The sequence below is a fragment of the Lemur catta genome, chromosome 2, assembly GCF_020740605.2.
Source record: "Lemur catta isolate mLemCat1 chromosome 2, mLemCat1.pri, whole genome shotgun sequence".
In the NCBI taxonomy this organism is placed as follows: Eukaryota; Metazoa; Chordata; class Mammalia; order Primates; family Lemuridae; genus Lemur; species Lemur catta.
The window spans coordinates 116553914-116579840 of NC_059129.1; the positions used below are offsets into that span (position 1 = coordinate 116553914).

The following is a 25927-nucleotide window of genomic DNA, read 5'->3' on the forward strand; positions in this document are numbered from 1 at the left end:
ACTTGTCTGATGTTTATGTTCAGATTAAGGTTATGCATCTTTGGTAAAAATATCACGAAAGTGACATTGTGTTTTTATTGCATCCTGGTGATAAACCATAGTGACTTTCCCAACATCGATGCTATTCATTTTCATCACTTGATCAAAACATCTGCCAGGCTTTACCATGGTGAAGTTAATCTTTTTTCCCTTTGTAATTGATAACCAGTTTCTCATCCACGTATCTATTTATTCATATCAGTAAAGACTGTGGTTTCCTATTTTATTCAGTGTTATAATCCATCAACATTATTTATTTTGATTTTCAAATTGACCTCTATTCAGCCACTGATGCCCCCTCAAACTGGCAGTTGTGTCCTCTTGATATGCCCTCATTATTTTTTAAGTACTTCTTTGTTTTCTGGCAAAAACAAAGGAGTTCTAATCTCATCTGATACTTTCCCTGTTCTAGTCCTAGAATTAGTCACTTCTCCAAAGATCTTCAGTTCCTGAGGATTTGAGGATCCTATTTTACTGGAACATGGTATTCAGACACCAGGATTTGGATACAGGGGTGTTTAGTATCACAATATTGTTGCTCCCAGGCTCTGTCAGTGACCTGAGTTATGGAACACACACATACACACACACTCATCTAGTTTTATTTCTCTAAGTAACTAAAACTCTCTCTCCCCCCCTCTCATTCTCTCTCTCTACATATATATAATGTATATCTATGTAATCTATGCCAACCTTGTGTGGTTGTGTTCTTCATTTCACACATACTCAGGCACCCTGCACATGACCAAACTTCTGCATGGAAGTTTACCCACCTAGACAGATGGGACTCTGACACCCGGCATGGGCCACCCTCTTGTGTTGACACACTCTTTACCTCACTCACATTCTAAAACTTTCTTACTCCAAACTTTTCGCCTTGCTTGGACCAGACATCCCACACCAGGTTATGCCCTGCAAAGCTTGGGTTCTGATTTTCCGTGCTGTGAGGATCTTCTGCTCTCCCGCACTATTTGGGCTCCCAAACCCGAGAAGTTCACCTCTACGTGTGGCCACTCTCTTCTCCCTGCTCAAGCTCTGACTTTCCACTCTGGACTGAGCCACTCACTGCCTCCATGATGGCGACCTTCTGAATCTGATAGGTCTTAGAGATGCCACAGCTGTCTGCTCCTCTGTGAGATTGCTGCCCTCACCTGCTCAGGCTCTGGCAAGTTCTGCTGGGCCACTGCTGCATAATTTTTATATAGTGTGTGTTAGAGGTCAAAATATATTGCCTTCCATACACATATGGAAATCCAGCAGCATTTATTGAAAAGATATCTTTTCCCTTCCTCCCTACGGTTTTATCTGTCATAAATATAGTGAACATATGTGTGTGGGTCTATTACTGAAATTTCTTTCACTGGTCAGAATATCTACATTATCTATCTAGACTATCTACACTGTCTTAATTACTATAACGTTATCATGGGCCTTAATAACATCTTGGAACTTAGTTTTTCTTCAAGATTGCCTTGCATATTCTTGTTCCTTTGCATTTCCATTTAAGCTTAGAATCAGGCTGTCAAAGTTTAAAAGAAATTGGGATTTTGATTGCTTTAAATCTATAGATTAATATGGAAAGAACTGATATTTTACCAATATTGTACAGCCATGAACATGGTTTGTCTTTCCATTTACTTAGGTCTTGTTTAATTTCTCTCAATAAGGTTTTGTAGTGTTCAGTATTGAGGTTGTTATCTATCATCAGATATATTCCTACTCTGAATTTTTTTAGATACATTATAAATGGCATCATCTTAAAATACTGTTTTACTTGTTGCTAAGCTATTGATTTTTGAATATTAGTGATATAACCACCCACTTTAATGAGTTCTTTTCTGACATGAATTAGCAGGTAGTTCTCTTAGGTTTTACCAATTTATTGATTTTCCTCTAAGTATTTGATTATAGCATTATAAAACAGATTAGAAATTGTCCTTTCCATAGTTAACAGTGACATTTGATAAGCCTGGACATTAATGCCATTCCTCCTGTCCTGTAGAGTGGCCATAAATGTAAGGCACCTCCAACAGGCTTCTCAGGAATGAGCTGATAACAGGTCAAGGTCATCTCATGAAACAATTTAATTTCCATAAATGTAAAATGTTTGAATTGTCTTCAGGTCAGTTCTACTTTTTCCTTTTTTCTCTAAATCCCAGCATCCCAATTACTATCATTCTGTCAGAAATTATTAGAACAGTAATACTCCATATGCAAACAACAACAATCTATTAATTTTAAAGCAAAGAAACATTTAACTTCCAGCTGGTTTGGAGTTGGGATGAAGAGAGTGAGCATGAACCTCTGAAAGTCCTTAACGCATATCTTTTCTGTTTCATTGACTAGGATACTTCTCAGGGAACATGGTGGGGAAAGTCTGCTTACACTAGCAATGAGAGCATAAAAGGAGGTTTTAGTGTCCATCTTGGAGTGAATTAAGAAGAAACTGGTTAGGCACATGGTATTTCAGACATATAGCAGTTTTGGGAGAACTAGCACCAACTTTCAAAATGTCAGGAAAAGGTGAATGTTGCAAATAGCATAAGTGAAACCCTTTTTTAATTTCTAGTCCTGATTTTATGTTTGAGAACCATAAAGAATATTTGAAATCCACCAAGGAAGTCAGAGTTTCTCATTAGCAAAACATGGTACATTCTTATGCCACTTAGTTATATTGATTCTTATGACATCTAATAGAATTTTAATCTCATATTATAATTGCCTACATCCAGAATCTCAGTAATATGAGGTAATAATAGCTAGATTTCCTTTGGAGCCTTTGCTCTAATACATCACACTCATTCATTCTGATTAAATCACTAGAATAGGTCCTTCTCATTGAAATGTGAGTACCAGGAAAGCAAAGCAGCTAGGATATAGTCATAAGAATAGCCGTGATTACGTTGAAAAGATAATTTGAGCTAAACTATCTTCCTATTTACCCTAGCAAGTAGCCATCTGAGTGAATAAAAAATCATTGATTATCATAGAATGCAGCAGAAGAAAATTCATTTGAATAAAACTGATATAGAGACAGACTAGGATTAAATTTAACTCAATTCACATTACTTTATGAATTATATTTCTAACTATGTTCTAATTGAATCAAATAAAGTCTTAGCTTTGGTGAAAAGTATTCTATATTAGAAGGTAAAATGTATATCACAATATACATGCCCATTTAAATAAATAAGAACTCTAGTTGTATAATAAATTTGTCTTAACTCACATATAAATTGCTCTACTACTCTTCAGAATTACTCTAACTAGTACTGTAAAACTAGTTTGATTAAACATGAAAGCTGAAACATCTACCTTACATTTAAATTCCATTACCAGGACAACAGATATTTATTGTCCCTAACATGATTCTCACTGTGTATTGTCCCTGGCACATAGTGATGTATTAAACTATTAAATCACAGCTTCAAATTTAGCTAAATATTCATTTTAAGTTTAAAAAAAATGATAGAAAGCAACGGACTATTACATATGTCCTGAACAGAAATTCTGTGTAGTAAAAGGCCGCTGCAAACTGGAATGTCTCCTAGGAGGGCACCGAGTTTTCCAGAGAATTAAGTTCTTTTCAACAAACTAGATCGAGATATGGAGGAGATTAGGAAAAGAAAGTTCTAGCTGTTCAAGACTCACAGCTGAGGCTGTGAAGGTGGGAACCCGGGGAGGGGCAGGTGAAACACAAGGCTTGTCCATGGGAGTCTTCCAGGATGGAGAAAGGTCTTTTCTAGACTGTTTTCCATTCAGCCCAGAGACTCCTGGGCAGGGTTGCCCTGCTCATTGAAAGTGGCTTGGAGAGTGAAGATCCATTTTGTCCCACGGAAGGAAAACTGCAATGAAGCCAGCAATGGCAGCCTTCTAAACTCCAGAGACTCCTCTATGTGCTCAGTGTTATTTCTACCTATGGTCATACAATTTTTAATGTTGTATTTATTTCTATTTTTTATATGGGAGAAATACTTTACATACCTACCTACACACACATTTATAACAATAAAGTGCACACATTTTAAATATACAGTGTCATAGATTTTTACCTGTGTATACACCTGTGAAATATTGAACCACTCTTTCACCAGAAGGTACTTTCAGGCCCCTTCCCAGCCAATATGGTTAATGCCATTTTGGCTATTAAGTGTGTCTTCAAAATGCCCTGCCAGGAAACTTTTTATTTTCCTATTGAAAAATTTCATACCAAAGTTGACCATAGTTGCATGGTTTTCATTTAAAATGTAATCAGGCAATAAGTTGATATTACTCTAATAAATGTAGTTTTTAAAATGTGGAAAAAATGCTAAATGTTCAGAGAAAGAAATATATTAGATCTGGGCAGAAACAATGAAAAAAAAATAAACACCTTAGTTTTCCCCCAAGAATTCTCAATCATGAAAGTTTAGGTTTTTTGCACATAATTTCTTTCATAACTATATAAATTATGTCCTTCTGAGGTAAGGCACAAGATGATTATTATTATTACAATGAAAAGATAATAGTTAACACATAATATTTATAATACACTAAGCACTATTCAAGCACTTCTTATATATACGTTATTTTAATCCTCACAATAACAATACGGTGTGGGTACTCTATGATTCTTATTTTGGGAATGAGGGTGTACATAATTTGCCTAATGCTAAAGAACGAGTAAGGGGAAAAGTCAGGATTTGAATTTAGGGAGTCTAAGGCCAGAGTCACTTCTCTTATTATATACCACACTGTCTTTCTGAGATCCAGAAATACAGCAGGGCTTGATTATTAGATAAAGAAGAACATCTACAAATGGACTCTTTCTTAGTACTTCTGAGTTCCTGGCAATTATTCTTTGCCACATAGTAAGATCAATTTCCTTGATCTCAACCCTCCAGCAGTCTATAGCACATGATGTTTGTCATCATCTGTTTATTTCTATTGAAAGAGGAACAAAATAATGCTTAAACAATTCATGCAAAAGCAAAAAAATGAAATAACTGAGTACAAAAATTTTAAACGTTAGAATCATTTATAGCTATCATTTCTTAGTTATAGAAATGTAGCACAATTATATCTAAAGAACGTTCTTAGATGCTGATGTGAGACCCTTTTACTTTTTTGACTCTACTTTAAATTTGAAAAAGCACAGGTAATATACTCCTAAATACCTTCTGCCATTATCTTTTAAAAAGTTCAACACTAATTTCTGATAATATAAGCTAAACTTTAAAAATAAAATAAATGCTTATAAATTATATACACCTGTGCACATTTTCTCTTTTCCTTCCTTAAGGGTCGCTTTATTTTTTTAACCATCACAAGGAATCTTAATATTTGAATTGAACTAGTATATTTTCTTCTTCTGTAAAGCTTTTTTATTATTTGCATGAATCAAGAGGAAAGTCTTTCTTTATTGACTTTACAAATCAAGAGTAAAACACAAATGCTAATTGAGCAGATTGATGATGAGATGGAGAAAAATGAAGAAAGGAAAGATGCCAGCACAAAGATAATATGGCCATTCATTTTTACCTCAAATGAATCAGCTACTGCTTATGAATGTGGGTCTGATGCTAATTCTGGCAGCAAACCACCCAGAGCACCAACCCTGAGAGGAAGCCCATGTCTGCATGCGGACAGCTTTTTCTTATTTCTCTTATTAGAATACAGCAAGTAGCTGTCTATCCTTTGTGGGCATCATCAAATACCTCCTTAATGAATGATTATAAATACAGAGAATGCAGCAGACTCTCCTCCACTCCGAACTCTAAATACTCATTCAAGGATTAAAATGTTTTCTCTTGTCAAAGAACCTGGGCAACGAAGCCACAATATGCAGTCAGCAGGAATTGCCCTGGCTATTAGCCATCACAGATCTCATTTCTTGGCATTAGTTAATATTTTTTTTTAAAGGTAAACTATCTTCAATCTAATTGCCCTGCAGATGAAGATATGGACCGGTCTCCACCCCTATAATCTCAGATTTGCATGAACTCGCTGGATTCTTTTTATATTTGATTGTCTATCATAAAAAGTTAACAGAAGTTTTTAGACAAGTAACTTGCTATTTTAAGCTGCTATTGCTGAGCTTTTCCAAAGACATTGGTTGATCAGCGGCACAAGACCTTGCAGACACTAAACGGCAGAAATAAGCTCTTCTAAGGTTTTCTAAATCCTTCCTATTCTCACAAGATTCCTTCAGTCAAGTACTAGAGGATGGGAAGTAGCACCCCATTACTTGTTTAAAACACCCAAGTGAATCAGAGAACTAACTGTGTAATAGAAATGCCACATTTAATTAGCCCTGAAGCAAGGAACAAAGCTCTTTCATTTTAGAAAGGTGGGGGGGGGGGCAGGGGGCACGAATAGAGTTAAAAAAAAAAAAAAGCAAAACTCTTACCTTTTGTAGCAATTCGTACACACTGGGTTTTAGTTTCCTGACAGAGTAAAAATGAAAGAAAATAGTCAATGTATAGATAATGTTTCCTATTTTATAAACTATAACTATTATGAAGCTCAATTTGGGGTCATAAAAAGGATTATAAGCAACAGAATTACAGCATTAAGGAGACTTCATTTTTTAATACACACTCTCAGAGAAATTTTTTAAAAATCTAAAATAAGAACTTTAAAAAATTTTCCTGTATTTTCTAAAGATGTAGGTATCTTTTCCCCCTTGCAATAAAATAGGCCAGTTTGTCTGTGGCAAGTAGTACAGCATTCTATTTACATGTATTGTACTTCTTAAACTATCAGAAGAATATTTTCAAAGCTAATACATATCAGATCCAAATATAAATTTAATTTTCATCTGGTAGCTATAGACTCAGACCAAAGCTGCACATTATATACTCTCATTTGGATCCTAGCATGACTAAAGAGCTAAATGATAGTAGTTAGAAAGATCATCAAAACACTGTATCACAGTTGCAGTATAATTTATCTGTTCTTTTCTTTCTTTTAATTTAGCTGTTAGGAGTTAACTGTTTCTCGGCATAGATTATTTTCCTCCTCTTGCTAGAGAGGGAGGGGGTAGAGAAAACAGAAGTGGAACTAGGAAATGACAAGAAAAATCTTATTATTTTTAAATGTTGTAGAACTGTATTAGGAGACACATGCCCCTGCCAGTAGAAGCACCCAGGCCCACTCCTCACTTCTCTAGGACTTAATTCATTCCATGTATATCTTTAAATACATAAGAGGTTGGAAAAGGTGTCAAAGCCAATGAACAAAACAGGCTTTTTGTGTTCAAGAAGCATTTTTAACTCCATCTTGAGTAGTTCTTTATAATTTCCTCTTAGGCATTTATTGTTTTTAAATTAAACAAAATAAAGCATTGAGGGAGAATTAGTAATTAAAAATAAAATTTTACACTTCTATTACTTAATTGTGACCTGAGGCCTTCATGGTAAGCTCCAAGAGATTATTTCACATTCCCATAAAAGCCCAAAGGGGTTTTGATTTCCTAAAAGCAATTGCTGTTAACTCTCTACGGACATTACCCGCCTCTGCTGGCAGGAGTCAGGGCAATTTTAAAAAACTCTTTGCCAAGATAACTGTGAAATACATTGTTGCTATTCTGTACTTTGATTAAACCACAGTATAGATATATTAACAATTGGAAGAGAAAATTTGTATCAAAGCTTTTAAAGAGTGCCAGCGAAAATCCTTTATAAGTAACAGACATTCATTAGCACTCCTCTCATACAACAGATCAAATAACAAAAGTTAATCTGGAAGCTTTCACCTCTCTAAAGACGAAAATCCTAACACAAAACTAGGTTTCCTACCTCTATGGTACTTTATACCCATAACTGATGAATAACTTCCACAGTGTTCTCTTGTTTTGAGTAGCTCAGTTGTACCAGGGTATGGAAGGCTACATAGGTAGGAAATGGGTGTTGGACTTGCCTCTAAAGGCCCTCAGTTATACAGAAATAAACTAGAAGAGAAGAGCGTCTTCAACCATGAGCAGCCTCTGACTTTGGAGCACATTTTAGAAGATGCTACAGCATTTTTCTTTGCCATCTGTAAGCCAACCATATAGGTAGGCAGAAAGACAAAGCTTTCATTCAAAAGCAGCTAATCAACACCCAAAGTTCTCAATGCAAATGGATTGTGATGTCTTCCCATTAAACTATTCTAAGATATAATACGACTGATACGATTGTATATCATATCCCACCTTAGGGACTCAATTACACAAACCCAGCAGTTTCCTATTTAACTACAAGTCCATTAAAATGTCATTATTCTATTGGATTTTAAATTGTGGAAGTTTCTATTCTCGACATTTTTTTTCTCTGTCCCCCTCTGCCAAAAATTAAATAAAAGTAAATAAATAAATAAATAAATAAATAAATAAATAAATAAATAAAGTAAGTTTTAGGAGAGAAAAGTCTCTCAAAGCGAACAGCATGAGACATGAAAGACCAGGCTGTTTCTCCATATACGGAACCACTGGTAGTTTCTAACATCCCGTAGTGTTTTCCTCTTCAATATTCATTTGGGATCAGCAGCAGCGCTCAAAACAACTGTGTCCAAAATGGGAAAAGGAGGGGGCAGGTGGGGAAACAGCTTCTGTAATAGCCCAGCAGCCAGTCACCGCCAGGCTGCCTTCCGTTTAGGTTCTGTCAGCTATACCACAGGTGCCCTATTACTTTGTAATCAGAGGATTGTTACTTGTTATTTACTATTTGGCTTGAAAACCCTGAAAAGTTTATAAGCGTTTATTAGCCTGCTGTGGAACACGCATTCTGTTTATCCTGCAGTAAATTTAATCTTTTGAAGTGCGCTACTACTGAGAGAGGAAGACAGAACAACGCCTGATATTTACTGGGGGTGGAGTCCTGGCAGCAGCACGCCCACCTTTTCAAATCATTTTACTCACAATTGCTACTGTGGCCTCCCCAGAAGGAGCAGGTACAGGCAGTTACTAGGAAACAGGAACCCTGTGAAATAGAACCAGCCTGCAGCCTCAGCCCTGGAGTAGGCTCAAAACTGTGCACACCATTGGGAACAGAAACAACACCCCCTACACAATTTTCTTCTCCTTTCTTTCTTTCTTTTTTTTCCTGGACAAATGCTACTGAGTACTTATAAAATTCGACTCCAGCTTTTTCCAAAGGACAGTGAAAAAGCCAATCTTGGAGGAAGCTCACCTTCTCCACACTACTCATTGCCTGGAAATAGATGTTGTATCCTTTGCGCGGAGCCAAAGGGGGGTTCCAAAAGCCTTGATAGGTCCTGTTGTCACCCACTGTGAATGGGGCGGGCTCAGGTAGATTCCCTGGGGGTAGTTCCGCAGCAAAGTAATAGGGTGCACCCCCGCTCATGGCATTTTGGTAGGTGACAGGAACCTGGTAGCATTCCATGGCTCCAGCCTCTCTCTTGGTGCGGTGAGGGTGCAGCTCCTCCACAACAATCTGATAAGCACTTTTGGAAATAGAAAAAAAAAAAAAAAAAAAAGCACACATGTAATGATTCAAGACACTAAGATTTTTTTTTTAAAGGAACAAAAGGTTTACTATTAACGTACCACATTTAAAGCCAGTTTTAACCCACAGTACTCATGTTTTCAGCTATTTTGCAACAAAATAGAATTGCACATGGATTTTGCTCTCCCCAGCACCAGAACAGTTACTAGGGATTTGAAAAAGGTAAAAAAAAAAAAAATCATCATAGAACTCTTCACATTTTAAAATACTGAGGAATAAACCACATTAATAAGGACCCTGACATTAGCCAGAGACACATCATAGATTAAGTTCTTTGTCTGGTATTTTTAAATGTTTAAAGTTAACATTTCCCTTGAATTGGTATTACGGAGGGCCCAGCTCCAAGGTCCAACAGAATGAGAGCCTCAGGGCGGTGCTAGAAGCACCAGTTTGTGGTTGTCACAGCCTTCTAGACAGAATGTGCTGACAGGCTTCTCCACCTCTTGACCTTGCCACGGCATCTACATTGGCTCAGAGCTATGTAGATCTAAAGTACAAGTGACATGCGGCAATACGGGCACAGATGGACAGAAATCTGTCCTCGCCACTGAAATAGACTGCCTCCTTCTTCTGGAGTTGTTATTAATAAAATGTTACAAATTGTAGAAACAGATGGCATTTGGCCTATTAAAGCTCCAACCTAAGCCTTCTAATACCTTTCTTAAAAGTCTTAAAACTTTTCTACAATAGCTATGAGAGGGAAAAAATGCAATTTTCAAGGTTTCCCTGATTTCTAATACTAATTTTTTAATCACTTTCTGAAACTGGTATATTAATATTCTTCCTTTGTAGGGAATTCTTTAGGTTAAAAGTTTTTTCAGCTAAAGCACACCTGGGAAAGTTGACGTTATTAATTTATGTATTATTAAAATATTTAAAAGAAACATGCTTAAAATTCCTGAAAATTATGGGAAAATGCATTGTGGTAGTTTATATAAATTGAACATAAATAAGCTATGTGTAGGGCTTGCATATTGAATCTTGAGTCTGTGACAAATATGCTCCTTCTACATAGGAAAAACAGGCACTATTCAATGGTCCCTCAACAGGAATAGAATATTTTCTTTAACAGGCTTATAAAAAGAAAGAGGGTTCCGTGTGTGAGAGAGAGAGAGAGAGAGAGAGAGAGAGAGAGAGAGAGAGAGAGAGAGAGAGAGAGAGAGTGTGTGTGTGTGTGTGTGTGTGTGTGTGTGTGTGTGTGTGTGTGTGTGTGTGTGTGTGTGTGGAGAGAGAGAGATTGAATTTACATCTATGAAAATTAAGACAGTTTAGAATCTAGTATAAAATTCTAACTTAATATAAACGATTACATTTATAAACAAGATCTTTACAGATTAAAATAATTAAATTATAATTTAATTTATAAATTAAAGATTTTCTTTTCTTCCCAAATATTCAAGTTCCCATTTTCCATCAAAATATTGCTAAGAAATTGATAGGGTAGAATCCATCTCCTTTCCTTTAGAAAGAGGACAGACATTGCATTAATGTCAGAAATTGCAATTTGAGCAAGTGACTTAAGGCAGAAGTAGAGGTTATTCCAAATTATGTCTACTGCATCACTCTCTATCCTGCTGCCAAATTGGGTTGCTGAGCTAAGAAAGCTATTGACAAGATACATGGTTTCTGAGACATCCATGGAGCAAGCACTTGTCAATTTTAAAATATAGGAAATACATAAGCATAGCCCTAGAGAAAGAAGAAAAGAATGAACAAAGCTGACATCTGCTATGTGAAGCAAATCTAGCCCTTTTTGGTTTTATTTTTAATTTATAATCCATATTTGTATGTTACACATTTGCATATCCTGGGGACACATCGACATATGCATATAAACTCCCACATCCATGCTCACCAAACAAACCTTACATTCTTCCCCTAGAGAACAATAATGATAATTACCTATCCTTGTTAATCATTTAACCTAATCCTTAAAAATAAATTCCTCATTAATTATCTCATACCTCTAGAAAAACCCAGAAAATCTAGTCAACATTCAATCTTACCTAATTCTATTAAATTGACATAGATTCTACATTACAAATTAAGGATACTTCATGCAAGACAGCTTGTCTCTCCAGATCTATTAGGAGCAAAGCAAATTGCCAGTGCTGGAGAGGAGTGAAGGAAGAAAAGGTGCAATCTGCTCTTTGGGAAAGAACCTTGAGCATGGTTTCACAAAAAATAAAAATCAACACCTTGGGCTAAATCTTCAGATTTGGCATTATTCTCAATTAAATGAATCATTTCAATTTTATAAGTTGGGGATATTTTAATAAAGAATATAAATTAAGAAAACTATTTGTACATATATATACATGAATATTCTATTACCATGCACTTTAATCTTATAATACCTATTTTCCCTACTAATATTATCCATTTATTCTTCGAATGATCATAGAAGAAATGTTGTATTTTTGTTGCTATTGAGAAACTGAGGCCAAGAGAAATTGAGCTCTTGTTAAAACTTACACTACTAGTCTTACTTTCTTCTTTCTCTATTTTGTACTAGATGGTTTTAAACTGAATGTTTGTGTCCTCCACCCCCAAATTTCATGTTAAAACCTCACCCCTCAATGTGATAGTATTTGGAGATGTGGCCTTTGGAAAGTAGTTAGGTTTAGATGAGGGGGCTTCACAAAGAGCCAAATTAGCTAGCACCTTGATTTTGAACTTTCTAAGCCTCTAGAGCTGTGAGAATAAATGTTTCTTATTTAAGCCACCCAGTATTTTGTTATAGCAGCCCAAGCAGACCAAGACACATACATACAGAAAGACTTGTGAAAACTGGCTTCCAAGCATAATTTCTAAAATATTCTTTGTGCAATGACTGACAACAGACAGAAAGGTAGATGGAGATAACTAGATCTCTATACCCCATCCCTCTCCCAGCTCCACTACCACCCCTACCAGGAGAGAAATGTCTTCATAATATAACAGCTCAGTTTCTGGATATTTTTCAACCCCAACTATGCTTCCCTTTACAAGCTGATAGAGCAGCCATCATACTTTTTGTTCAAGTGTGGTTTCAAATAGGGTAATGGGCATTTAAATAAGTATTTGCAGAATGAATAAATTGTTTCTGACTTTTCTGCTGAGTTTTTGCTTAGTTAGTACATATTTAAGATATTCTTTTTGTTTCTACATGAATGTACATTTTTCACCTCAAACACCCTGAAAATTTTTTGAATAAGAATTTCCTCAATTAGCTTCCCTCCTGTGTCCAGTCAATTCATTCATTCATTTTCAATCAACAATTATATATTTAATAGCTAGCATGTAGGCACTTAGGATAGAGGGGTGAAAAAAAGTCCTAGCTCTCATGGACCTTATATTTATATACCTTGTTGATTTATTTTAAATGGTCTAATATTGGAATAGTAACGTCAAAACTTGCTGTTAATTCACATGTAGATTGAGATGGATTCACTTCCACTACAGCTTTCAGCTTATCATCATCTACCTTGGTCTCAGGTTGCCCACGTGGCTCATTTTCAAGATTAAAATCACCAGAATGGAACATCTCAAACCACTGATGTACTGTGCATTCATTGGCCACAACCTTCCCAAATACTTTGTTGATATTTTGAGCTGTGTGCCCTGCATCAGTTCCACGATGGAACGCATATTCGAAATAACATGAATTTTTAACTTACCCATGGTTTTACAAAAATTGCTCTAAAAAAATTTGAAAGATAATCACAAGCCAAAATGTGTGTTTGCAAGACTGAGGATGTATCTTCACAATAAAAATAAAACAAGTGTCAAAGGGAAATGTCAGAGATATCAACTGTTAAACTTAACACTTAAGGAATCAGACATTTCATACTTAATAACCTAATAACAAAGTCACTACAGGGAGAGATCGCACTGAACTTGAGATGAAGCCCCAAACTAAAAATTATAAAGTTCATGTTTAAAAGAAACTATCTTTCCTTCATTGTTCAATGTGAGAGGTTGTTCTCCAACCACATGTTTAGAGAACTTGTTTTTATCCTTGTTACTTTCTTATTTATCAATTCAAATTAATTAAAGGGCAGAAAATAAGAAATGGGAAATCAAATTAGAAGTGATTTGACTAATTACATGAAACGGGCCTGTGCTTTTTCATTCTTGTGGTTGTCTAATTACCTAATGGTACTTAACTCTAGCTAGATTTAAATATTATTTGAGCTCAGTGCTCTCATAATTAAAAATATCCCAAAGCCATCTTAATATTTTTTAATCACTTTACCCATATTTCATATATTCCCCATTCCTTTTAATTACATTTAAAAATATTTCTGTAATTAAGTTAAAATCAATATACTGGCATGAATCTTCATTCAACACTCAAAATGTGATTTCCTTATGTTTAAAATATTAAAAATGACATGCTTTTCTATACTATACAGATGCTTCTTGACTTACAATGGGGTTATGGCCTAACAAACTTGTAAATTGAAAATATCCTAAGTCAAAATGCAATTAATAGACCTAACCTACTGGCCATTATATCTGAGCCTAGCCTACCTTAAATGTGCTTAGAACACTTACATTACTCTATAGTTGGTCAAAATCATCTGACACAAAGACTGTCTTATAACAAAGTGTTGAATATCTCAGTGTTACATATTCCTAAGATAATATCAAAATTCAAAACTTGAAGCATATTGAAATTGCGATGGTTTCACACTATTGTAAAGTTAAAAAATTGTAAATTGAACCATAATCGTAAATTGGGGGATTGTCTGTAATCTAATTTGAGTAAACATTGGTATGTAGTCATTTTTAGTTTTTTGGGAGGCCAAATGATGACTTCTCATCATACAATTTTCCCTCAGTTATAAGACTGTAAGAAAACATATAAGGGGATTTTGCCATTAGCTCAAAATAGATTACATGATACATCTGGCAGATAGACTTCCTGATTTAATGCTTAAAATGTTTGGGCTGAACCCCAAATTACCTGTAATAGCCTGCCATGGATTTTTTTTAACCCATTACTAAGTAAATCCTCTGTTAATCTGGTTACAGTTTCAGCTTGCATAACCTCTTGGTGATAGCAAAATAACAAATTATACAATGTTATATAAACTTTCTCGGATTTTATCTAAAAAGTCTCCAAAGCTTCAGGAGAAATTCCCCAGCTCCAGTGTTTTACCATTCCTCTTATGAACAGACTCCCCAAGATCCCATAGCTACCATTGCTCGTACTGCCTACTGCCAACATTTTGATGATAACAGAGTAGAGGTTATCATCACTGGTTACCATCAAAGTCCCTGCTCTTCCCTCATCACTCCTTTTAAACACATAAGCCAGTTCTCACAAGATTTCCCTTTGCCCAAGATCAACAAAGCTCAAGATCCTGGCATTAACTTGAACAAGTTCTGTCTTTAACCAAGTTCTATCTCCTGTAATTTCTCTTCATAATACCTTTTTATATACCATTTGTCTCCATTCCCACTGCTTCCATCATTTCATAAAGCAACCTCTATACCCTTTACACGGAAGTTGATGGTTTCTTACCACATCCCTTAAATCTCCATTGTTACTCTCACTCCCTCTTGATATATATTATCCATTTGACACTGGTATGCCCCTTGTTACCCAAATACATTAGACATACTGTCAAGAGTTTCCTCCTTTCTCCTTATCTAGTTTTTATACTTCTGTCATGAAGCCACCCTTGACTCTTTCATCCTGGCTTCTAAGCCAATGGAGATAATTTTTCAAGGGTAGATAGATGGCTGAAGGATGACATGGGGATAGAAGTCATAATCACATGGGATGCTTGTTCAATCTAGTCCCTAATGCAATGACACCAATTATAATGTCACAAACTCACTGACTCCAACCATTAAGGTATCCTTAGAAATGCTGGGGTTGAAAAAAAGGCCAAGAATTGCTGTCTTATAATACTTGTTTCTTCCATCACATCACAAATACTATGTGGTAGTATTTTTTCAGGTGTACATCTTTTCTTTAGATTATAAACTCACTAAAGACAGTAGCTATCATAGTTTTAACTCCACTGTCCATTCATTCATTCACCAAATATTTACTGAGTGTTTATTATATGTCATGAATTATTTTAAGTGCTGAGGTTACTATAATAAACATAGTAGTGAAAGTCTCTGTTCTCATGAAGCTTTCATTCTAGTGGGGATTTACCAATAAAATAAAAAATAAATTTAGGAAACAAATACATAATATGTCAAGAAGGGATAAGTGCACTGAAGAAAGATAAAGCAGGATAAGGGAAATAGGGAATGATGGGAACGGAGAATGCTGTTTTATACTGGGTGCTCAAGAAAGGCCTATGTGATAAAGTACCCTTTGAACGAAACCTGAAGGAAGAGATTTCAGCTATGTGGGTAGATGTAGTATCTTTTCCTGCATAACAAATTACCCTAAAACTCTGTGGCTCAAAGCAACAAACATTGTTATCTTATAGTGTCGGTGGGTCAGGAATTTGAGAATGGCTTAGCTAAGGTGGTTTTGGCTGAGGGTTTCTCATAAGGTCACAATCAAGCTGATGGCTGGGGCTACAGTCATCGAAAGGCTCGAAAGGAGATTTAACAGAAAGGGCATGTCTCCTCCTACTTCATGTTAGAAAAAAAATCTACCTACCATGATTCTATAGAATGAACATAAAATTAAAATAACCTCTAATTGATTTAACTTGGCCCATATAACCTTTCTGTCCATAAAATGAGACAAAAAATTATTTCTATCTTTGCTTAAATTTAAAGGCATTTTTATTTGGAATTCAAGTAAGTTCTATGTTACAACAGTGGTGAAGAAAATCAGAACTATTTGGTCTCTTTATACGTATGTGATGAAACAGACTATTTTGCAGATGGATGAGGGTGGTAGCCCTAATATTTAAAGCTATGTATATGTGACTGAGTGACCCAAGGAAGACCCCTACCATACAACGTTTGAAAAGATCACTTCTGTATTTTGATCTGTATTTCTGTTAAGCTATCACTTAACTTGGAACATCAGATAATTTCTTTTCCTAATTTAACTATGGAACAAATGGTGGTTTTGACTGCATTTCATGATTATATCCTAATTACCTAACTAAATATACGTTGCTTAATGTTTTAAAATGTAAAATTAGATTTTACCCACAAAATAAAGTAACCATAGAATGGGTCCCTTTCTGTGGCTTAAAATGCTAAAATATTTGGAAAACACTGAAATAAAATACACATTCATTTATTACACCTTACAATAATCTGAGCCTTACCACAGAGGAACTATTGTTTGTTTTTACAACATTCTGCTCTTATTTTCATTTTTTGAAAACACAGTTATACTGGGTCAGTCTCTTAGTAAATGGGACATCCTATGCATTATAATTTATAATTTTATCTCCTCAGGTTAGCATTTTAATACATGTATGAAGAAGCCTTTTAGAAAAAAAGAAATTGTGCATTTTAGAAAAGTGATTCTAAATGTGGAAAATATTCATTTTGAGTCATAGCAATGATTGTCAAGTGATGACAGTTGTAAGGATAGATCTCAAAAAGTTGGTAAAGAGATTCAAAGTTCTAGTTAAGTCAGGCAATGACTTTCAGTCTTCAGAATGATTTTAAAATCAAAAGTAATTCTGTCAAAAAACCACACTTGCCAGGGTTGTAGTGCACATGTGTTACATTAGCATAGGGATTCAGTCTTCATGGGTAACAGAAGTACAAGTGGTTGGTGACAGTGAATGTGGCATTATTTACAATGGGATTTTTCACTGTGGCCATTATTTCTTCTGTGAACACCATGATCTCTTAGAGGTAAAATTTGTTGGAAATATTGGTAAGGTAGGAACAATATATACAAACTAACTCCCCATTCCATAGAGAGCATGACTTTTTATGATTTGGGGTAGCGATACTAAAATATTTTTTTTTAAATTACTGAATAACCTCACAAAAACAAAACCCTTCAATTCCAAGATGACTTTTTGCTCTACTACCACTTTTAAAGTATCTCTCACCTGAAGTCTCCACTCCATCTCCCTTCCCACCAAGCTTATACATCCTTCCCATCTAAACCCTTGTATAGCAGGCGCAGCTGCGCCTGCATTGCCATTGCTGCTTTCCTAATGTGGCCCATGAGCACATCTCACAAGGACCACTGCAGCTTTCAGTCTGGATTGACCCCAGCGCATTCTCTATGTTTCTATTAGAGTGATCTTTCTAGACATGCAAAATTACTCACGGTAACTTCTGATTACATTCCTTCTGTGGCCACCTTCAGTTTTCAGGCTGGCACTAAACAGCCTCTTGCTCTGTTCATCTCTCCAGCCTCAGCTACTGTCACTTCTCCCATAGACCCGTCACTCTCAATGACTTGAACTACTTGCAGTTCTTGAAGGCACCATGCTATGACACATAGCCCACCATTTGCTTTGCAATCATTTGGAAGGCCCACTGTCCCTTCTCTTCTCAGCAACACCTCCTTCCCCACCAGTGAAAGTCACTCTTGGCCAAGCTAATTTCTACCTCTCCTTCCACACTCAGCTCTAGCACTACGCTTTCTAACTGCTGTCATTGCACTTGTCATACTGCATTGTTACCAGTCATTGATTCCTGAGTGTACTGCCCCTACTCGTGGGCACATACTAAATTGCTTTATGTGGATTTCTCTTCTGAATCTCCAGTTCCGCTCCTGGCACATATAGAATGGTATTGAATCAACAAATTTATAAACAACATTGGTAAATTTAGCTTTCTTAATGCACTCAACTAATCTAAATGTACAAACTCTGTATAACAAAGATTTCCCAGTTGCCATGACAGAGGATTGTGGAACTGGAATTTGATACTGGGAAGACCAGGCAGAAAGAATACATATTTCCACTGAAGGTGGGATGAATGGATGGTGAAATGCAATCTGGCAGAGGCTAGTAATGCTATAAAACAGGGAAGGATAGAATCCAGTATTTAGGGCCTATGACAACAGACTAACTCTTGGATGCTCTTAGAAGGTTTAGGTGGGAGGTAAATATTAATAAGTCTGGCTTTTTTAGGGAGGTGGTGGTGGGGAGAAGGGCCACAACAGAGTGGAATGGCACCAACCATTACCAGAGAAGAGATTCTGATAGGCTGACATAAATATAGAAAAATTGAGTGGACAAATAGTTTCAAATATATCTGAAGGCAATGATGGAGATATTTGAGATGCCAGACTGTAAATTCAGTGCTAGGAAAATTTATTACATCAAATTGGGTAGTCATTCTCAAAGAAATCAGGACAGTGGGTCAAAGAAAATGTATAAGCCTCAAGATAAGGCTCCATTTGCTGGTAGGGAGATGGAAGGTAAGAATGTGGTCAGAGGAAAGAGAGACAGCTCTACCTGGCTGGAGGATTCAAAGAGAAAAGGAGGCTCATCTGAGGCCAAACTGCCTGACTAGCTCAGTCTGGTCCTGCCACGTGGCAACCACTTGTAGGTGAGCTGTACAAGTCAATATACAAGGCTACAGATGGACTTGGTGGGGGATTAGAATATCAGTTAGAAAATAGATTTTTTCCTGGTAGTAAATTCACTTAAAGAATTTGTTTATATTATCATTAAATTATTTCTTATTGTAGTACTCTAGGACTGAAGTTTTTTCTTTTTTTTTTTTTTTTTGCATACTAATCTGTGTGTAATTTGGAGTTCTCAGCCACTGGGCTCAATCCCAGGGAAGGTCAAATGTCTTGGCAACAAATACAAAGAGGTGTATTTCTGTGTTGGAGAAAGATGATATATGATTATTAAGGATTATTTTTGCACGATCATTAGTTCAGTCTATGAGTTCTTGGTAATTAGAAATTATGTGATTCAGGTAACAAAGTAAAAGACTTTTGAATTAAGAATGTGTTATCAGTAACATACTCACTGAGTCAACAAAACCCCTGGACACCAGCTATGAGCAAAGGATTTACAAGGCTGCAGACACCTCTGATAGTCTACGACAAATCTGAGCACAGGGTTGGTGTTTTGTTTGGTCATTTTATTTTTGATTTACAATGCCTCGAATAGTGGCTGGCTCTTAATACATGATCAGAGTTTGTGGAAAAAATGATTAAATGAATAAAGAGTTAATGTAAGTTATATAGCATAGTTATACAATAATAATAATAATAATAATGACACACTGTGTTTACAATTTACACCAAGTAAAGCTGAATTCACTCAAATATCTAACTCTTGGAAGATAAATGCAAGTAACTGGTAGCTCATTTAAACAGCAGTAGCAGAAGTGAATTTTATCACAGGTAGGAACCTGTGAATGACTCTGATTACTTGTCAAAAGAAAAAGATACTGAGTGTAGGCATTTTCTCTTTCTCCTTTGGATCAGCAATCAGATTCACTGAGATCGTTGATTCATGAATAGCACTATATACTTACTTTGAATTTTCAAGTAGCCAGTGCTTCACAAGTGTTTATATTACAAGTACACACTCAGCCATCTCTCTTTTTCTCTGGTGTGGTATTCCCATGATTTTTAGCTGGAGGGATCTTAAGGATTTCCTTTATGACTTATGCCCTTTAATCAATATATTTTTTAAATTAGGTAAAATATTTTTTCTTTTCCAGTGATATAAGATTATTTGAATGATTAATATGTGCTTATAAGGTCAAATGTATTCATTTTACACATAGAATAAAGATTGATTTTATTTTTTAAGTGAAGTAAACAACTTGAGATGATTCAAATGTGAAATATTTGCACTGATTTCTGTGCCCTGATTTATTTCTCAATAGAAGTTTGATAAGAAAATGTCGACAAAATCTACAAGTTTCAAATGGAAACTGTTTAAGCTTTGGACATTCATCTAATTAAAAATGTGCAGAAATTAAAGTAATTGAAATACTTTGATTCAATCCCTAAAAACAATAGGGCTCACAATTTTTTGAAAGATGAGGGGTGTCATGTAATAAAAGAGATTTTAATACTGGAAAGTTAAAGGAAATGGCAAATTAAACTTTAATATTTACTAAGAATTCTTGACAAGGAACAATTCAGGAATTAAAAGGTCACACAGGCTTCATATGTTATAACTATTCTGCTTTTATTTCCTCAAAGTTCCTATTTTTCAATCACTCATATGAAATTATTCATAACTGATTTACTGCACTGGACAGGAGTTATTTTCTCCTCCTATTTCTGACAAATATCTTCAAAGCTCTTATAACAGACAGCAACAGAGGAAGGGAAATGAAATGGGACTAGAGGGGGAGAAAAGGGCAACGGTTTTAAATCAAACAGCGCAGAAAGGTGCATGGTTCAGTTCATGAAAATCTCAACAATTCCCTTATAGAATTTGCCCTTAACTTCAGGTCTATTTGTAGGCTTCATCCAAATGAAAAGTGAATAAATAGAAACTAAACTGAAAAAAAGAAAACTTTCTTGCCAGTAATTGCCAAATGAACGTCTCTTAGAAATAAACTACTTTATTAGCTGTTAACCAACCATGAGAAAACATTTCTCCAACTGGCCACTTTTTATTTAACTATTACAGCAGTCCCCCCTTACCTGCAGTTTTTCATACCGTGGTTTCAGTTACCCATGGTATCAATTACCCACAGTCAACCTGGTCTGAAAATAGGTGAGTACAATAAGATATTTTGAGAGAGAGAGAGAGCAATCACATTCATATAATTTTTATTATAGTATATAATTATTCCATTTTATTGATCGTTATTATGGTTAATCTCTTACTGTGCCTAATTTATAAATTAAACTTTATCATAGGTGTGCATGTATAGGAAAAACACAGTACAGTATATATAGGGTTTGGTATTACCTGCAGTTTCAGGCAGGTCTTTGGACATTTCCCCCTGGATAAGGGGGGACTACTGTAGTTTTCCCATCTTACCTGATAGGAGCACCTTTGGCTTGTGCTGGTCTCAACAATACAGTTATTGTGGTGGCAGTTTCATTGAGAGAGGCATCAACTCCTTCATAGTCAGGTAAAGTTGGAGCTGAGAAGCGATTAATGAGAGGGAAAAAAGGTTCAATCAGTTCACAGTAATGTCATAGGTCAGGATGAACAGATGACTTTCAAGTAAGGAAAAATCCATTTAATACCTAATTATCTACAAGGTACTTTATTTTGGAGCATCACATCTGCCACTGAAGGCTAACCCTGGAAACCTAAAGCATCAAAAGCTATTAAGTCAAGATACATTGTTGAAATTTAAATAATCTGGCAACTTCTGACACACATTTGAAACATTTTGTGAAGATACTTTCACTTTTAGTTTCCTGAGAACTTCAAATGAGCAATGATGGGAGCGGAGGAAGGTGGACACAAAAGAGACTCCGGGGAGCATATGAACCACAGGACCTGAGAAGAGCGCTGCCTGGTGAGGTCTGGGAGGGACCTGCTAATGTGCATTTCTAGAAGGTTCCTAGGTGATGCTAGGAAGAAGGTTAAGTCTGAGGCAGGGATAACACTTAGAAAGATGTTTCAAGGATCTGTTTAAAATATAGTTCAGATTAAATAAAGGAACAGTGACATAAGAAGGAGACAATTATCTTAGAGTTCTTTAGGAAACAAAAACAATAAATGTTAAATATAATGCATGCACAATATGTAGATGTGTACTGTGTATGTGTGTATATTAATAGTGCCTCTAACCATTATACTTCCAATAACTTGATTTCACTTTTATTTAAATTGCTTTAAAAATGCTGAGGGAGGCAATTACTGGACTTAGGAAATAAAATTAATAATAAATTATCTTGAAAGTTCAAGTGATGCTGAGAACCACACTAACCATAATTTTATTAGCCTTAGCTGTGATTAATAGTTGTTCTCAATATAATGTGACTGCAACCAAGTTTTTAAGGTACAATCTAGTATTCACTGTACTTAGGTTAATATGAGTGAAACCACAATTAAATAATTCAAAGAAAAAGCTAGATGAGTATTTCAGTCTTTTTAATAAACTTTCCGTTCAAACAAAACATAGTATCTGAGCCATATATATATGGCTTTCAAAAATGTACATTTGTTCAATGTTTTCAGTTTTATAACTTTATGTAAATTTTGTAGCTATGTCTGTTGAAAGATCTTACTTATAGCACTACTGCTAATTCCACAGGGTAGAACACATGTGTCAGTACATCATAATATCACCAAGTCTTATATTCTAGTAAAATGATGATTTAGAATTGTTCTACCAGGAAATAAAATAGCAATTTTAATACATTGTTATTTTCTGAGGTAATGATGATATTTAAAAAAAATTCTTTTTCATTAGAATATTAAGATAAATCAAATGTTATGCCAAGGAACTATAGTTCATATTGGAATAACTAATTTTATTTATTATATAAATTTTTAAAGTTTGGATTCTGTTCAACACATTTCCAAATAAAATTTTAGACTTAAAACAATTTAGAGAGTATGTAGCGTCCTTTTGATACAAATGTTATAGATTCAGAAAAATGGAAAAAAAAATTAATGAATATTACTATGTATCATTAATATATGTTATATAGAACTATAATAAAATGAACACAAATGAACAAAAAGAATTTACAAAGTCAAAATTAGTACTTTAATACATTGTGTGGCTGACTTTTAAAACATTTAATTCTCCAAATTTTACTCTTCAGTAATATATATTTATTTAAGTAATATTAAATAAATAAGATAAAACATTACATAAACTTTAGTTAATTTAGGACATATTACAATGCAAATTCCTAGCAAGAATTTAATCAGGTTTAACTGATGATTTGACTAAAGGAGAAATAAGATCTGTAAACAATCTAGTCAAATGCAAACTATGCAACTGTGAACATAATAGAATGTAAAATTTAATTATATTTGTTTATCAACTTAAAATTCTCCTGCATGTTCCCATTTTGAAGTTTAGATGCATTTAACTACGAGAGAAAGAAAACCTGTATTTGTTTAAAACTATCAGAACGTCAGAGAAAATGGAAAAAAAACAAGACACCTGGTACTAGTATGTTAAAGCTGGCATCTTTTACCATTCTGTTGATAAAATCCATTTATAGTAAAGCTCTGATACCATAATAATTACCAGCTCCTCAAAAGTATAAGATCTATTAGCATTTATAATGAACTCTGAAAGATTTTTAATAAAGATATAATGTAATCTTTTAAAAGAGTATTAAAAGTGACTATTTGAGATGTGTTTGGGTTTGGATATATAATCAGTAATAATCTGTATTCAAATAATTCTTTAAAGTGCCTTCAGTCAAACATATTAAAGATTCAGTGAGCGAGATGAACTACACTTGGTATATATGTGATTCTCCAGGACATTGTATTACAAACCAAGAGCATGATCAAATTCTATTTGTACTTAATTCATTTGCATACCTGAGATATTAGTGGTCACGTTGATGGCTGTGGCTGGCCCAAAGCCTTTGACTGTGCTGGCTCTTATGAAAAACTGGTATGTGGTTCCAGGGTGGAGATGCATAAACACGTGGTGGGTACTGTTCCACAAATTTGATACAGTCTGGGGAGGTCCCGCCACCGGAACTGCAGGATCAAATGATCTTATGCTGCTATAGCTGACCTATTTTAAGAAATATATTTCCTATTATCTATATATATCCAATATAAGTAATAATAAACTGTAAATAGACCCTTTTAAAATAAGGTAGTGTGAAAGAGCATCCACATGGAGTCAATCATAACTTTTGTCCAAATCTTTTCCTTCTCATTTTAGTATGGCTATTCTTGTCATTGTGTATTTATCTCTCTCCCTCTTTCTATCATCCTTCTACCTACAGATATACCTAGAGTTATATCTGACCAGACCAATATACACCTATTTTCTTCCACCAAAAAATCAAATAAATTAATATACCTTAATATTCATACATACATGCAAAACCTTGTGGTTATATACTTTAACATAGAACATAGAATGTTCAATAAATACTTATTAACATATTCTTTGCTTTGCCCAAGTTACATAACAAATATCATGTAAATAGTATTCAAATATGCTAAACACAGTCACAAAATATGAGACTGAACTAGTGATTCTCATTCCCAAGATTCACTCTGTAGCCACTAGAAATTTAAGCCTTTATGCTCTAATCAACATTGACTATGTAGGAACAGAACTACACATTTGTGCAATTAAAATGTTCCTTTCATTTCTTCTTTTCAGCTTCTCTTATTTGAAAAGATAATGATTTATATTCAAAGTTGACATGAAGCTCTGGAGTAGTCAGGTTCATAATCTATCTTGCTTTCTGGTATTAATTCCTTATGCTGAAACAATTTACATTCCATGGCCTCTCCTAAATCCTAGTATGGTATAAGTTTCTTAGTTTTATAAAAAGGAAAATTAGGGTTTTTATGTGTGATTATTCATTACTACAACCATCAGTAAGTCTGTTTGACAAGGACAATCCTGCTTCCCTACAATAATAAAACAACAAAAAACATACATTTATTATAATACTTTAAGAACCTGAAAACTCTAGATGCTATACAGTCTTTATTTTGATACTCAATTTTAGAATCAAAGAATTTACAAATTAAGACAAAAGATAATGATTTCAATCCCCTAATCCTCACTTACTTCTTTTCCATTATTTCCCTCTACCTTTTTCCTTTTTTTCCTCCCTCTTATTCCTTCAATCCACATTTCAATTAACTTCCTTGTTCTCCCAATACCTCATATTGAGTGATGATTCCATTTGGATCCAAAGGCTCTTTCCAGTTCAAGAAGATCTTATTTTCAAAGGATGTTCCTTGAAGAGATTTAACTGGTACAGGACCAGGCACTAGAAATATATACATTTTTTGGTCATAAGAATGCTTATATTAGAAGAAGACAAAGCAAATCATGTAAGCTAGAGAAACAAAATTAAATATAAAATAAATAAAAATGTGTTCTTAAAAAGAAAATAAGCTATATGACCATTCTTCTGACTTGACTTTGATATACGGGAACTTAAAGTAATTCTATAAAATTCTAAAGCAGAAAATGTAGAAATGCAAAGTGATTTTTATTCAAAAGAATATTCTATCACCTCAGAGAGTTGCATAAATTATGTAGTCTCATTTTCTCTGTTGTGTACCTCTAATAACATGAAGATCTTATTTGTAATTTGTTTCAAGCACGGAGCTATATTTCCCTGAAAGATTTTTTGAAGATTATGATAATCCCCCAGTCTCCATAAACAAAATTCATAAAATAAATTATAATAATAATTAACATTCTTTGGACTCAAAAGCCAAATCACATAGCACTGAATTGAAATGCCCAGGAGTCAACCTGATTTTTATAGCTATACTTATTAAATTTTCTATAATTAAAAAAAAGCAGTGTTATTGTAATTTTATAAAAATTGTTAAAGATGAATAGGTTAAAATATCATTGCTTTTAAATGAAATTCACTTTTTCAAAGCAAAGAA

General features: G+C 34.7%; 1 protein-coding gene across 3 annotated transcripts in view; it reads right to left on the reverse strand.

Annotated features, from left to right (window-relative positions):
- Window positions 1-25927, reverse strand: part of PTPRK (protein tyrosine phosphatase receptor type K) — a 503601-nt gene that overhangs the window by 83191 nt on the left and 394483 nt on the right. For all 3 annotated transcript variants that reach the window (XM_045544333.1, XM_045544334.1, XM_045544332.1), the window contains exons 9-13: window positions 25184-25293; window positions 23867-24068; window positions 21383-21488; window positions 9189-9462; window positions 6428-6464 (exon numbers count right to left, since the gene is read on the reverse strand). In XM_045544333.1, coding sequence (XP_045400289.1) covers window positions 6428-6464; window positions 9189-9462; window positions 21383-21488; window positions 23867-24068; window positions 25184-25293 — 729 coding nt within the window. The remainder of the gene's footprint in view (window positions 1-6427; window positions 6465-9188; window positions 9463-21382; window positions 21489-23866; window positions 24069-25183; window positions 25294-25927) is intronic.